The 15,099-nt window shown below is 41.1% G+C and overlaps 1 protein-coding gene across 2 annotated transcripts in view; it reads left to right on the forward strand.

Moving 5' to 3' along the window:
• LOC133447506 (atlastin-2-like) overlaps nucleotides 1–15,099 on the forward strand; it is a 39,600-nt gene that overhangs the window by 23,084 nt on the left and 1,417 nt on the right. The window contains exons 3-14 of one of the 2 annotated variants that reach the window (XM_061726202.1): nucleotides 1,113–1,247; nucleotides 1,888–1,992; nucleotides 2,294–2,344; nucleotides 4,859–4,915; nucleotides 5,390–5,482; nucleotides 6,490–6,628; nucleotides 7,873–8,000; nucleotides 8,199–8,255; nucleotides 9,367–9,438; nucleotides 9,993–10,424; nucleotides 11,800–11,814; nucleotides 13,260–15,099. The exon at nucleotides 13,260–15,099 is cut by the window's right edge and continues 1,417 nt beyond it. In XM_061726202.1, coding sequence (XP_061582186.1) covers nucleotides 1,113–1,247; nucleotides 1,888–1,992; nucleotides 2,294–2,344; nucleotides 4,859–4,915; nucleotides 5,390–5,482; nucleotides 6,490–6,628; nucleotides 7,873–8,000; nucleotides 8,199–8,255; nucleotides 9,367–9,438; nucleotides 9,993–10,424; nucleotides 11,800–11,814; nucleotides 13,260–13,370 — 1,395 coding nt within the window. In that variant the 3' untranslated portion in view covers nucleotides 13,371–15,099. The remainder of the gene's footprint in view (nucleotides 1–1,112; nucleotides 1,248–1,887; nucleotides 1,993–2,293; nucleotides 2,345–4,858; nucleotides 4,916–5,389; nucleotides 5,483–6,489; nucleotides 6,629–7,872; nucleotides 8,001–8,198; nucleotides 8,256–9,366; nucleotides 9,439–9,992; nucleotides 10,425–11,799; nucleotides 11,815–13,259) is intronic. The other variant, XM_061726208.1, reaches the window with a different exon arrangement.

A 15,099-nucleotide genomic window follows, 5' to 3' on the forward strand; every position in this document is an offset into this window, starting at 1 on the left:
GTTTGCACTTAAAGCCCAATGGGGCAAATGTTCAATAAAAAAACAGCATATTTGAAATCATTTCTTTGCCTTTTGTCAATTCACAAAATAATCGTAATCGGATTTTGAGAGAAAAAAATCGAGATTTTATTTTTGGGCAAAATCGAACAGCCCTACCTTGGGTACAGCGCCACCTAGCGTCACGGAGTCAGCCATGCTCTGGTTACAGTGGATTATTCAATCTGATTCAGTCTGATCTCAGAACAGCATGTATAATCAGACAAGTGATCCAATCTTCTGCATGTCATTATGTGATAAGATCTGCAACCAGGTTGAATCGCTGCATGTGTACGTACTACTCAGTTTTCCAAATCTTAAGACCCAGACCTTCTAAATTCACCAATATTCAAGCAGGACCTTTAGTAGACAAACTGAGAGCCCATTGCTCTGCTCTCAATAGACCTGGGAACAGCTTTGACAACTACCGTATTTTCTGGACTATAAGCCGCTACTTTTTTCATAGGTTTTCAACCATGCAGCTTATACAAAGGTTCTATTCTGTGGATTTTTCTTCCACCGCTCGGGGCGCTCTAACCGGAATTGCAATCAAAACTAAGACAAAATAAATGCAAAGAAGAATATGCTACTTCTTCTTTAGCAGATAGAAGTAGAAGCAGATTTCAAACAGATAAATAGATAAATAAATACGGGTTATTTTCTCTTGGTTCTGTCCTGTTTTAATCAGCAAAGTTGCTGCCGTGTTAAAAGACACCGTTATGAAAGGATCTATTTAGGTACAAACATGTACATCATTTACAGTTCAAAATCCTTCTGTACATGTCTAATCTAACAACAGAAATATCTGCGGCTTGCATTTCTTTTTTTTTTCTTTTTTTTTTTTAAATAGAGCGGGTGTGGCTTATATGCAGGTGCAGCTTATAGTCCAGAAAATACGGTACTCTTTATAGTCTTTGTACATTTTACTGTGAAGGGCTCTTTTCTATTTGACTTTAAAGTAGACGGACTGGGTTGATGCATCAAAAACAATGTTGATTCTAAAATAACCTTCTTAAATGCCACTTTTCTCTAGGGCTGTATCTGATAAAAGGTTTCAACCTTGTGTTTGTGTCCAGTGTCCCGGCTCGTGGGTGGGCAGCGAGGACGAGCCTCTCACCGGCTTCACCTGGAGAGGAGGCTGCGAGCGGGAAACCACCGGCATCCTGGCCTGGAGCGAGGTGTTCGTGGTGGAGAAAGACGACGGCAGCAAGGTGGGTGCATCCACAAACCTCACGCTGCTCTCCTCCGGTCACACTGGTACAACTTTACCGGGTCTTCTGGGTCGGTAGAAGCCCATTCTTGGTGGGTCTCAGAATCGGGTTGTTGAGCTACTGCCAGAAGTGTCAAGTAACAAAGTACAAATACTTTGTTACCTTACTTAAGCAGAAATTTTGGTTATCTATACTTCACTGGAGTAATTATTTTTCAGACGACTTTTTACTTTTACTCCTTACATTTTCACACAATTATCTGTACTTTTTACTCCTTACATTTTAAAAACAGCCTCGTTACTCTATTTCATTTGGGCCTTTAAATAAAAACTATCCAGTTAAATTGCTCCATCCGGATAGAGTGAATTTGGTTGTGGTTGTTTCAGATGTTCTTGTCCAGTTTTGTTCTTACATCCGTTCCCTCAGATTCCTGCAACTAAGTGTGTGTGTGTGTGTGTGTGTGTGTGTGTGTGTGTGTGTGTGTGTGTGTGTGTGTGTGTGTGTGTGTGTGTGTGTGTGTGTGTGTGTGTGTGTGTGTGTGTGTGTGTGTGTGTGTGTGTGTGTGTGTGTGTGTGTGTGTGTGTGTGTGTGTGTGTGTGTGGACTTGTACACAGTAAACTGACAGCTTTTATCCTTCCAGGTTGCAGTTTTACTGATGGACACACAGGGAGCGTTTGACAGCCAGTCCACCATCAAGGATTGTGCCACGCTGTTCGCCCTGAGCACCATGACCAGCTCTGTGCAGGTAGAACTGGGGAGGGGAAATAAAACTCTGAAAGCTTCAATCCAAGGACAGCAGACCTTCACTGTGCATTTTCTCTGGCTGCATATAATCTGCATGCTTTTGCTGTCTTCTATTAACGTTGCATGTAATGTTAGTCAAGCGACCAGTTAGTTTACATAATTTGCCATGTAACTAATACCTAAGATACCATAACTGTATTAACCCCGTTCTTGAAATCATATAGCACTGTTGGAGGGGGTGGGTGGTTAAAGGAAGATCTTACTTTGACAACATAATATGTAATGATATGTTTGCGTTTCAGGTGTACAACTTATCCCAGAATGTCCAGGAAGACGATCTGCAGCACCTTCAGGTCAGGAGCTGCATCACACTAGATAGAGATGTTCCTCCCTTAAAACACACACTAGGCTGGTGATATCGGGTTCCATATCTTAGCCAAGGTCAGTGAAACATGTCCACTGGAAGTTGGGATCAAAGCAGCGACCTGCTGGTTGCAGACTTTTCAGCCACTTGTTTGCCTCTCAAAAACATGACCAATCGTCTTCAGGGCCCACGTTCTTGTTTTCACGCGGCGCTTCTTTGGTTCTTGTAATCAAACAAAAGTTTACACACTTTACACCAAGGGATGATTTTCAGTAAATGTTCTTTTTTTGTATAATTCAGAAACGCAGTACAAACGTTCCTTGACAACATCACAAATTATGTATGACTGTGCAAAAGAGAACTAAAAAACCAACCCAGTTATGGCCCGGAAAGCTGAGTAATACTAATGAGTGATAAATATTTGATTTATTGATTCCTTTTATTGGATAGGGACAATGCGGTAGACATGTATACGACAAATGAATCAGATATGCTGCATATAGACACATGGCTACGGCTAAAATTCAGCTCTGGACAGTTGAGACAATGCATGGATACGGTGGTGTTTCCCTGTAGGTAAATAAAAACATAAAAACACCAGACCTTTTTAAATGTTCCTTTTTAAACTTACTAACTTTCAGGTAGCACCTTAAACACTGTTGGTGTTTTCCTCTTAAATCCATCGTTGGAGACGCACAGAGCTGGTAGAGTAGCCACAATTTGTACTCGAGTAAAAGTACTGTTACTTCAGAATAATATGACTCAAGTAGAAGTAAAAAGTAGTCATCCAAATAATTACTTGAGTAAAAGTACTTGGTGAAAAAACTACTCAAGTACTGAGTAACTGTTGAGTAACGTCTGATATTTTTTTAACGCAACCATTCAAACAGACAAAAGTACAAAATAATCATCTTCAGGAAAATTAAATCAATAAAATAAAAGTACTTAAAAAAAATAAATAAAATAAATCAGAATAAAAAAAATAAATTAAGCAGTCAAGTACATTCAAGTACTTAATAAATAATAAAACAACAGAATAAAATAATAAATTAAGCACAAGTTGCACAAAATTTCAAGCCTTTGTACTTTTCTTTTTTAACCAGGCAGAACTAGAACAAACATGAACTCACAGAAACTCTGTGTGTGTTTGAGTCTGTGTAAATGTGACAAAACATGCAAAAACAAACATTTTTCCCAAAGAATCACCCAGTGATGTCATGAGATTGACGCGTACGTGGATAAAAGGGATAAAAGAAAAGTAACAGCTCAACGTAGCCTAATGTAGCGGAGTAAGAGGAACAGTTTCTTCTTCACAAATCTACTCAAGTAAAAGTAAAAAGTATAGTGATTCAAAACTACTCCTAAAAGTACAACATTTCCCAAAGTAAGTCGTTACTACCACCTTTGGTGACGCATGATAATGCCACCAAAACAAACACCAACACCGCCTTCATCTCAGGAATCCCCAAATTATTTATGTGGAATTGATTTAATTGCAAAGCATCGCTCCTGTTTGCTCATCTTCAGGGAACTTTTGTGTACATTTTTGTTTTCGGTGAGGTTTCGTTGAAAGGAACAAATTTGTAGAGAAAGTACTATTTATACAAAGAGTTAACACTCTTATCAGGGTAGGAACTCGGTAAACGCAGCTCTGATCGCCTGATTCAGGGAAAATGATGACTGGTCGCCACAATCCAAAGCATGGACGTGGTTAACAGTTCGGCTTCATTCGTTTTAACGTTTGTCCCAGCAGACAAATGCATGGGTCCCCCCCAGAAACGGTTGACTGGCCCTCAGTGAACACAACGCTCTTATTTGGTGAACTCATTCAGGCCAGGAAGAGGCAGCTATTTAAGGCCCTGGAGCAGCAGGGACTGGAAAAGAGTCGTGACTTTACCTTTTTTGGTGAAGAGCAAGGGAGAGACTGACCCTGGGCTTGATCCTGGCACCCCCCCCCCCCCCCCCCCCATGAGTCTGTAACTGCCACCAGCCCCCCCCCAGCAGAGATGTGGCCGTGCCCCCGGCCGGATCAAGCTGCTCTGGTTCATCAGACTTCATGTGGCATCCAGGCATTAGTCACAATATGCTCCAACATATGATCGGAAATAAGGGTGGAATATGCTCTCATCCAACACATGGAATTACAATATAACTTAAAATGGCACTGATTCCTAAAATAATATTTGATTAATTAATTTCCCTTTGGGGATAAATATGGTGTATTTGAATTAAGTTGGAAGTGTATTAATCTGCGGGGAGCTGCCCTCAGGGAGGTTAGGGCTGCAGCTGCAGCACCAATGAACTTACTATTTTATTACTAATACAGGGAAAAGATCAGTAATAGAAGTGGTATGATGATGTCGTGCATGCAAGAACAGCTGGCGTTAGTTGCAACTAAAACCTTGTAGTGGACGTACTGCTAAAGTGTCTACCAGAGTTCACCCGTCTAACGTCTAACACGGCTGTAGTGTTGCTGTTGAGACTCACTGTTTCCTCTCCTCAGCTCTTCACTGAATACGGACGACTCGCCATGGAGGAAGTCTACGAGAAACCCTTCCAGGTCTGCTGCGTATCCCTGCACACGCGCACACACACACACACACACACACACACACACACACACACACACACACACACACACACACACACACACACACACACACACACACACTGAAAACAATCGCACAGATCATCGGTGAAGAAATTAGTATGAGATGTCTAAAGTGTAAACAGGGTTTGGTCACGCAACACCCTTTTCTTAAAAGATGCATATGATAGTTGTCATTAGTACTCTGCTGCTGGATGACTTCCAGCTTTATCTCTGCTGCATCTAAGGCCAGTTTAACCAAATGAATCCTGTGCATCTCAAGTTTGATGTTACCCCTTCACGTCTGGACGAGCTCCAGGCGCTGAACTAGTTGATGTAAAATATTAGTTTCTCACTTGAAGATGCCATTGGCTGTGTATTTTAGAAATAGGTGGAGTTTGCTGACAGTAGAGAGGTTTATAAATCTGTGTGTGCTCCTCTCTTTAGACTCTGATGTTCCTGATCCGGGACTGGAGTTACCCCTACGAACATCCATATGGTTTGGAGGGAGGCCAGAAGTTCTTGGAGAAACGGCTGCAGGTGAGTCTCATAACGGCAGCGTTCCTCTCATACCATCATCATTGTCATCATCATCATCATCATCATCATCATCATCATCATCATCATCATCCTAACTGGGCTGTACAGAAGGTCCAGAGCTGCTCAGTCCAGCACACTAACTAACTGTACATGGAACTGCTCAACTGGGTCCATGTAGGGACCAAGTTTAGCAGTTTACGAGGTGTTTTGAATTCAACTTACCCAGAGGTGGTAGTAACGAGTTACATTTACTCAGTTACATTTACTTGAGTAAGTTTTGGGAAATGTTGTACTTTTAGGAGTAGTTTTGAATCACTATACTTTTTACTTTTACTTGAGTAGATTTGTGAAGAAGAAACTGTTTCTCTTACTCCGCTACATTAGGCTACGTTGAGCTGTGTTGAGCTGAGCTCTTTTCTTTTATCCCTTTTATCCACGTACGCGTCAATCTCATGACATCACTGGGTGATTGTTTGGGAAAAATGTTTGTTTTTGCATGTTTTGTCACATTTACACAGACTCAAACACACACAGAGTTTCTATGAGTTCATGTTTGTTCTAGTTCTGCCTGGTTAAAAAAGAAAAGTACAAAGGCTGGAAATTTTGTGCTACTTGTGCTTAATTAATTTTTTTATTCTGTTATTTTATTATTTATTAAGTACTTGAATGTACTTTAAGATTATTTTAATTTAAGCTATTTTTTATTCATTTTAATTTATTTTATTTTATTGATTTAATTTGCCTGAAGAATCATTATTTTGTACTTTTATCTGTTTGAATGGTTGTGTTTAAAAAAATAAATCAGACGTTACTCAACAGTTACTCAGTACTTGAGTAGTTTTTTCACCAAGTACTTTTTTACTTTTACTCAAGTAATTATTTGGATGACTACTTTTTACTTCTACTTGAGTCATATTATTCTGAAGTAAGAGTACTTTTACTTGAGTACAATTTTTGGCTCCTCTACCAGCTCTGAACTTAACTATTCTCCTTCTGAAAATGTTCAGGTGAAGTCAAACCAACACGAGGAGCTGCAAAACGTGCGCAAGCACATCCACTCCTGCTTCTCCAAGATCGGCTGCTTCCTGCTCCCTCACCCCGGCCTGAAAGTGGCCACCAACCCGCACTTCGACGGCCGGCTCAGCGGTAAGACCTTCCTGGAAAAACAACCCACATTTAACGTGTTTAAAATAACTAAAATTGGATTAATTTGACCTATAAAATTTTGGAATGTTGTTTTTAAATAATTTTGTTTCGTTAAAGGAGAAAATTCTACTTGTTGACTCATATTGAATCATAGAAACATTTATTTGATCACTCTTTGTTTGGACTAGTCGAGCATTGTGACTTTCAGAATTGGAAATTTACATTTAATTGAAAGTATTTTTAAGTTGAAGCGTGAAGCTGGATTGGCTTTGTTCGGGCTCGTTGAAATAATGATTACACTTTTGAAAATGAATGTTTTAACACAATTCTATAGCATATAAGAATGTGAACGCAGTATTGGTCATAAATACTGAGACATCATTGGGTGGCTGGAACGAAGATGCAGCACGAGCAGGTGATGGAGACGCTCAGGAAAAATGAAGACGTGGGAACTGAAAACAAAAAGATACACAAATAGAAAAAGTGATTCACAATAGTGAATCAAGATGATACATGTGCTGTATTAGTCATAGTTAGTCCCATGACTCATCAGTGTTTGAACGTTGAGGTTGAAACGGATGATTCTTAGCTCAGGGAAACAAGATCACTTTCTTTTTTTTCTTCCTGTTCTTTTAAAATGTAATGCCAGGGCCCCTTGCAGCTTTAATGTAATGTTGTTTTTGCTTTTTGTCGTCGTTTAGCTATAATTTGCGTTTATTTGTTGGAATTAATCTGCGTTGGAAAGTTCTGATTAATAAAGAAGATTCTCACCAATTACTGATTTTTATCTCCGAATAAGGGCATATAATCTGTGATGTATCCAAGAAATGTATTTATTTATTTATTCCTCATAAGGTCTGGGTAAAAGGCTGGTCCTATGATACTGGCACAAGGCGTAATGTCCTGCTAATGCCGTAACATCGGATGGACAATGGCACATTAAACATATATACACTTGTGTTTGCCATTCCATATAACCTTAAAGCAATGATTAACCATTTGACATTTTTATGTTTGGGGGGGGGGGGGTTAGGTCGGGTATTATGTTATTAATTTGTGGTTCCAGTTGTGGTCTGGTTGGCTGAAACAGGCGGTGATTCTGGGTCATTTCAAACCTACTCGGCCATCACTGGTTTGTGTCTGTGTGTAAAAGTGAAAAGTGCACGATCAAGTTGAGACTAAGCGGTTCCATCTCTTCTGATGTGTTGTGTGTGTGTGTGTGTGTGTGTGTGTGTGTGTGTTAGATATCGATGAAGAGTTTAAGAAGGAGCTGGTGAACCTCGTCCCGATACTTCTGTCTCCGGAGAACCTGGTGGAAAAGGAGATTGGAGGAGTGAAGATCACGTGCAGAGACCTGCTGCAGTACTTCAAGGTGAGCTCCGCTCTGCACCCGGCTCTGCACCCGGCTCCACCAGACTAACTCACAGAGAACAGTGCTCTAACTTTAGTTTCTATGCCCACATTTCTAAAAGATTTTGCAGAAATGTGTTCAATTATTCTAGATATTAAGGCTAAGACTTCTCTTGAGCGTGAAGTTGTTCCAGAAACGTGTTGTGTTTTGTGTTTTCAGGCCTACATGAAGATCTACCAGGGGGAGGAGCTTCCTCACCCCAAGTCCATGCTGCAGGTCAGTATTCAGAACCAGCGGTTGAGGGATGTGGCTTTTCAGCTCCATGGATCAGTGCAGATGATTTTCTGTGTAAGTTCTAAGTGCATTAAGGCCCCAGCAATCACTGTATCCACCAACTGGTGATAAAAGCGCCAGCACCAGATGATTGCATTTGACTTGCAAATATGTTTACCCACCACTCCCCCGGCTCTCTGACAGATGAAACTATCTATCTCATGTCTAAGCTGGTGTTGGTTTACTGGTGTAGATGCACGGCTGTCCCAGCCTCGCCGCCTCAACATTCAGAATAATTCATGACGGAAAAGAGGCCTGCAGATTGAGGCCCCGTTTACACGGAGCAAAAACGGTGGTGTTTTCATGCGTTTTGGCCGTTCATTTACACGAAAACGAAGCTCAAAGTCACCAAAAATGATCATTTCTGAAAACTCCGGCCAAAGTGGAGATTTTCAAAAACTCAGTTTTCACGTTTGCTTGTAAACGGAGGGAAACAGAGATTTAGGCTTCAGAACGTCACATTATGCGACAGAAACGTCACCAGCATCATTTGTGCGACCTGTGTTTACAATTTGTTTGGCCACCGTCAATATTTTCTTGTATTTTACCTGTTTTATATTCTAAAGTCACACTTAAAAGTAACTCTACTTCTCTGTCACTCCAAACGAAAGACTCTCGTTCATCTTGGAAGTAACTGGAAGTCAAGACTGATTTATGGTTCCGCGTTACACCAACGCAGAGCTACGGCGTAGGGTACGCGGCGATGCGCAGCGTACGTACAGTAGGCTACGCCGTTGATTTAATGCAGAACCATATTATTCAGGTTTCACACGTGTCATTTGTTGATGTTTTTTTCCAGGATTCTGATTGGCTAGCATGACTTTATCTTCTCGTTACACTGCCCCCTGCAGGTTTGGATGCTCATAGCACCTTAACAGTATTTATGCGGGTTTGTGTAAATGATGGTATTTTTCAAAACGTAGAGGGGGACATTTTTTTTAAATAAAAATGTGGCCTTAATCATTTAGGTGCAGAATTTAGATTTCAGGCTTGATACACTTGTAAAGTTCGGCCTAATCAGTCAAAGTAAACAATGTTTTGCTTTGTTACCTAGGCAACAGCTGAAGCAAACAACCTTGCAGCGGTAGCCGGAGCCAAAGATTTCTACATTAAAGGCATGGAGCAGGTGAGGCTGGTGGAGCGCTTTGATCTGGATCTGTTTCCTCTTTTTTAATTTAATTTTTGTTTGGAATCACATGTCAACATTACATACATCTTTGTCTCATAGTTACTTGTTTCAACACAGTGCTCCAATTAGTTTTTTTCCATTCACAAAACATGTTATAACAGAACACATGAACATGGGTGTTTTCTATTATAGTAATACAAGGAAATAGATACTTAAACAAATCTTGTTTAAAAGAGGTAAAAGAAAATGAAACAAAAGCAGGGCGTTTCAGGGAAATATATATGTTCCATTGCTCCCAGATGTCTTTGAGTTTAGCTGCAGCCTCATGGAGAAAGTAATTATGTCTATCACAAATATATCATAAATGATATTATACCATTCATCTATAGATGGGATGTCTGGCTTAAGACATTTCTTTGTTATTGCTTTGCTTGCAGCTCAGTATTCCAAATAAGTGTTTAGATTCAGAACTTAGTGATTGAACGTACAAGCCTAAGGCAGAGTTGGTCTCAGTTCTGGATCTGTTTCCACCTGTTGTGTCCTGGTCTCAGGTCTGCGGCGGAGACCAGCCCTACATGTCCCCGGCGGAGCTGGAGCGTCGTCACGGCGACCTGCGGCAGTCGTCCGTGCAGCTGTTCCGCTCCGTGAAGAAGATGGGCGGCGAGGACTTCTGCCGGCGCTACCAGGAGCAGCTGGAGGCCGAGCTGGACGAGTCCTACAGCAGCTTCAGCAAGCACAACGACGGCAAGAACCTCTTCTACGCCGCGCGCACGCCGGCCACGCTCTTCGCCCTCATGTTCGTGATGTACGTGGCCTCGCTGGTCACCGGCTTCGTGGGGATCCGCTCCGTGGCCGTGCTGTGCAACCTGGTGCTGGGCGCCGCCCTCACGGCGCTCTGCGTCTGGGCCTACGTGAAGTACTCCGGAGAGTTCCGGGAGGTGGGCGGGGCCATCGACCAGCTGGCTGAGGTGCTCTGGGAGCAGGTGAGACGCCCCCGCTGGCACGCTGCAACCTCTGCTTAAACACACTGATACAAGCTCCACTACGGAAGAGTGTAAGGGCCAGGCAGGAGGAAAATAAAAATAATATTTTAGAGGAGGAAGATTTTTTTTTTTTCGCTATGTACTTCGAGAAAAAAGTCAAAATGTGGGGGAAAAAAGTCGAAATTTCAAGAAAAAAGTCGAAATGTCGAGATTAATGTTGAAGTAAAATTCGATTAAAAAAAAAAAAAAAAAGTTGAAATGTCGAGAATAATGTTGAAGTACAATTTCGAGAAAAAAGTTGAAATGTTGAGAAAAAAGGCGAAATTTCGTGAATAAAGTTGAAATGTTGAGAAAAAAGTCGAAATTTCAAGAAAAAAGTTGAAATGTCGAGATTAATGTTGAAGTAAAATTTCGAGAAAAAAGTTGAAATGTTGAGTAAAAAGTCAAAATTTTGTGAATAAAGTTGAAATGTTGAGAAAAAAGGCGAAATTTCGTGAATAAAGTTGAAATGTGGAGGAAAAAAGTCGAAATTTCAAGAAAAATGTCGAAATTAATGTTGAAGTAAAATTCGAGAATAAAGTTGAAATGTTGAGAAAAAAGTCGAAATTTCAAGAAAAAAGTTGAAATGTCGAGATTAATGTTGAAGTACAATTTCGAGAAAAAAGTTGAAATGTTGAGTAAAAAGTCAAAATTTTGTGAATAAAGTTGAAATGTTGAGAAAAAAGGCGAAATTTCGTGAATAAAGTTGAAATGTGGAGGAAAAAAGTCGAAATTTCAAGAAAAATGTCGAAATTAATGTTGAAGTAAAATTCGAGAATAAAGTTGAAATGTTGAGAAAAAAGTCGAAATTTCAAGAAAAAAGTTGAAATGTCGAGATTAATGTTGAAGTACAATTTCGAGAAAAAAGTTGAAATGTTGAGTAAAAAGTCAAAATTTCGTGAATAAAGTTGAAATGTTGAGAAAAAAGGCGAAATTCTGACTTTATTGACAAAATTTCGACTTTATTCTTGAAATTGTATTTCAACATTTCGACTTTTTTCTCAAATTTATTTCAACATTAATCTCGACATTTTGACTTTTTTCTCAAAGGGCACAATAAAATAAAATCTTCCCCTCTCAAATATGTTTCTCCTGCCTGGCCCTGATACTCTTCCGTATCACGACCACCAAAGCACCTTGATCAAAAACCACCTAATGACTTGGTCCAGACGGCATAAACGACATGTATTGATCTTATGAACATCTCACCACCTTCTGCGCTTGTTCTGGCTGTTGCATAGATGGTGTTTGTTGAAGCTCGTAGCAGAACTCTTTCTCCCTCAATCTCACTTTTCTTCTAATCCTTTCCCATTGTTCTGTCCTTCAATGCTCCCAGAGAACTCCACGCAAGGTGAGCACTTTACAAAACTACGTCCAAGTGTATGTCGATCATATCGTCTCATGTCCACTGCCCTCCCAGTGATGATCTAGTCCTAATTGATCTTAAAGTTTGGATCATACAGCCTTGCATGAGCAGCGTGTGAAATATTACACTATCTTATTACGTATTTAACAAGAATGAATGAATGAATGAATGAATGAATGAATGAATGAATGAATGACAATAACCTTAACACCTACATCTCAGACTCCTCAGGAATCATGTCACGTTGATATTTAGTCGTTTCACTCTTATTCAAAACCACTTTAATGCTGGATGTGATATTTCAGTCTCTTTTATAATACATTTGCAAAATATTCTACATTTGAGTTTTCTGTCAGGATGGTGCTGAGTGGACGTTAATGAGAACTAAAATGAAGTTTTTTGATTTGAGCAAATTGCTGCAATGAAACTCAGAGGGAAACATTTAATACTTTCCACTGTCCATGGATTTACTGTCCAATCTGTCAGTAATGGCAAATGTCACAGATGCCAGAATTACACGTCTAAAAACAAAACGAGACACACAAAAAAACAACTGATAATGGTGTGGCTTTAACAGATTAAGGCCATTAATATTATCTGAGGGCTCGGATTTAAACATGGATTTTTCCTGTTCCAGAGTTTATTCAAGGCTCTGGAATTACTCCCAGTAAGGTTTTCTACATGGATGGAGTGGTTTCCAGCAGGGCTGGGGATCCATTCAAATGTCAAGAATCGATTCGATTCCAATTCTTAAGATTCAGAATCGATTATCACGCTTTGATCCGATATTGATTTGGATTACTGTTAATAAAACAGTTTTTTGAGCTGTTGCATGAATTATATGACTGTAGTTCTGCAACATATTAATACTAGTATTATATTGAGATTCAACAGCAAGTATTGCAGCTAATGATGCTGTAAGGACCAATCAGCTCCCAGAATGCTGATAGAACTGAAGAACAGAAACATCGTGGGTCAGAATTACCAAACAGATCCAGGGAGGAAACAGAGACGGATGAAATCGTTTTTATTTTTTCCCCATTTATGAGAATTTGGTTTTTAACATTTATGCAAATGTAACCCCAAGACAGTATATAAAGAGAAATATAGACAATTTATGCAATTATAACTGAAAACTTCAATGTTTTCATACCTTTAACATATTTAAAGGCAAAAACATGGCACCAGTTATTCTCATGTCCAACAAAATATTCCTTTTTTGGGCATAAACAAAAAAGTACCAAAAGTTGTAATGATGAAGAAAAAAAAAAAAACACTTTTTTTTTTTTTTTTTTTTTTTAAATCGATCTTTAGACATATGAGTCGATTTTTAGGAATTAATATGAGAATGGATTTAAAATGGGAGAATGGATCTTTTCGACACAGTCCTAGTTTCCAGCTCTAACCTCTCCTCCATCCTTCTCTTCCAGCTCTTCTCCAAGCTGCTGGAGGTGGCCCGGAGTCGAGTGCCGCTGGCCGGCCTGATCCCGGCCCCGCGGCCCCGGCTCGCCTCCAACAACAACGTCAAGAAGAAAAACTAGCAGGACGCCGCCCGGCCCGGCCCGGCCCGGCCCGGCCCGGCTGTCACGTCCACCCGCCCTCACCTCCACCTTCTGCTGGCTCTGAAACAAACGCTGAACACACAGGAGCTCTGGTTCTGACTGTACATAACGGTCCCTCGCCGTGCCAGCCGTAGAGGACTAGCTTTAGATCCAGGCCAAGCAGTTAATGTATTTTATCACTCGTCACCGGGCAGGTTCAAGTATTTATTGGTCAGCAGGCGGCTGACGGCTCCACACTGATTTGCCATTTTTTGTGAATGTATAAATGAAGAGCATGACCACTGACATTCCTCCCGGCTCCTCTCCTCCCTCCGCTCAGCATCCGTCTCTCAGCTCCCCGGCAGCTTCCAGAAGGAGTTGCAACCAAAGTTTACGGCTTTCCTCGTGCGACGCCCTCGGGCTGAGCGGACTGACTGACAGACGGACGCTCAAGACTCACCGGACCTTCAGGGGAGTTTGGTGTTGGAAAGAGGGAACACTTCTGTCCCTTCCCTTCCCCGAGGGCGGCGTGTCTTTGTCGGGGGGAACCTGAAGCTGTTGCCGGCGGTCCAGCCCGTACAGCCAGATATAAAGCTGTCGACTCCGGAGCTGGAGATCCTGCTCGTGCCTGCAGGAGCCGTCCGGCCCCGGAGCCCGGAACACCGAGACAGTCCCGTCCGACTGTAGTCCCGTCTGACTGTAGTCCAGGATCCACCGTGTGGGACACGTCCAACTCTGGGACCTTCATCACTAGCTGTGTTCACCGTACGATGGTGCAGACGTGACGATCACTGTTGATCAGTGTTTAAACCCCCCTGTCCTCAGCAGAGCAGGGGAGGAGGGTTCTTTTGTTTTTTAATCTTTTTTCCTTTTGTTTTTATCAGCAGATCGTGGTTTGTAGTTCATTTCATTCCATTTGCAGCTGATCCCAGATGTTTCCCCCCCAGGAGGAAACGTTGGGACACGAGCACCTCCAGGTCTAGCGTTGCTGTAGTTGTTGTTGTGCTGCAGGGTGTGTGTCCACTCAAGCTTTTATCATGTGAAAACCCACAGAAGGAAATGTGGCTGCAGACTCTTTAGAGGTATCTCCCCCCACCCGTGCCAGAAAAAATTAATTATCTTATCGTCCGAATGGTTAAATTGTGGTTTAGAAAAATGTAACCTAGCATCAGTGTCATTCGGCGATGAATCCTCGGGTTAGTCAGCGACGCGTTGGCCGTCTTTAATTAAGTGCATAAACACGGTTTAACTCTTCAGCATGACTTAACGTTACCTTGTCCTTGTTTCTCCTCCAGTGCTGGAGAGAAGGGAGGGTTCAAATGATGTACTGAAGGTGGAGACACCAGGTTTAAAAGCTCCTCATCATCTCTGTAGTGGAAACATGCAGACGGCAGTGGAGGAGCAGTAATGTAGGTCCGTGTACTTCACAGCCATCCGTTTTTTGTTTTGAAATGACAAAATAAAAATAGAGATATAATCCGTTTTCCATCTTTTGTTTTGATAATAAAAAACGGAAAACTGATCGTTATCCATTATCTGATTTCATTGATGCGTTTTGAAAATCGAAATTGGGAATTAAAACAGCGAGTGGAAAAGTCTTTCCTATTGGTTTCCAGTATGTTAGAGTTCAGTACGTGTTATTGATTATTGATTGGACGCTGCAGCTGAACGGACTGTCACAACATCACTGCAGTTTCATGACGGAGTGAAGACAGATTACAGATTAAAC

The sequence above is a fragment of the Cololabis saira genome, chromosome 1, assembly GCF_033807715.1.
Source record: "Cololabis saira isolate AMF1-May2022 chromosome 1, fColSai1.1, whole genome shotgun sequence".
NCBI lineage: Eukaryota > Metazoa > Chordata > Actinopteri > Beloniformes > Belonidae > Cololabis > Cololabis saira.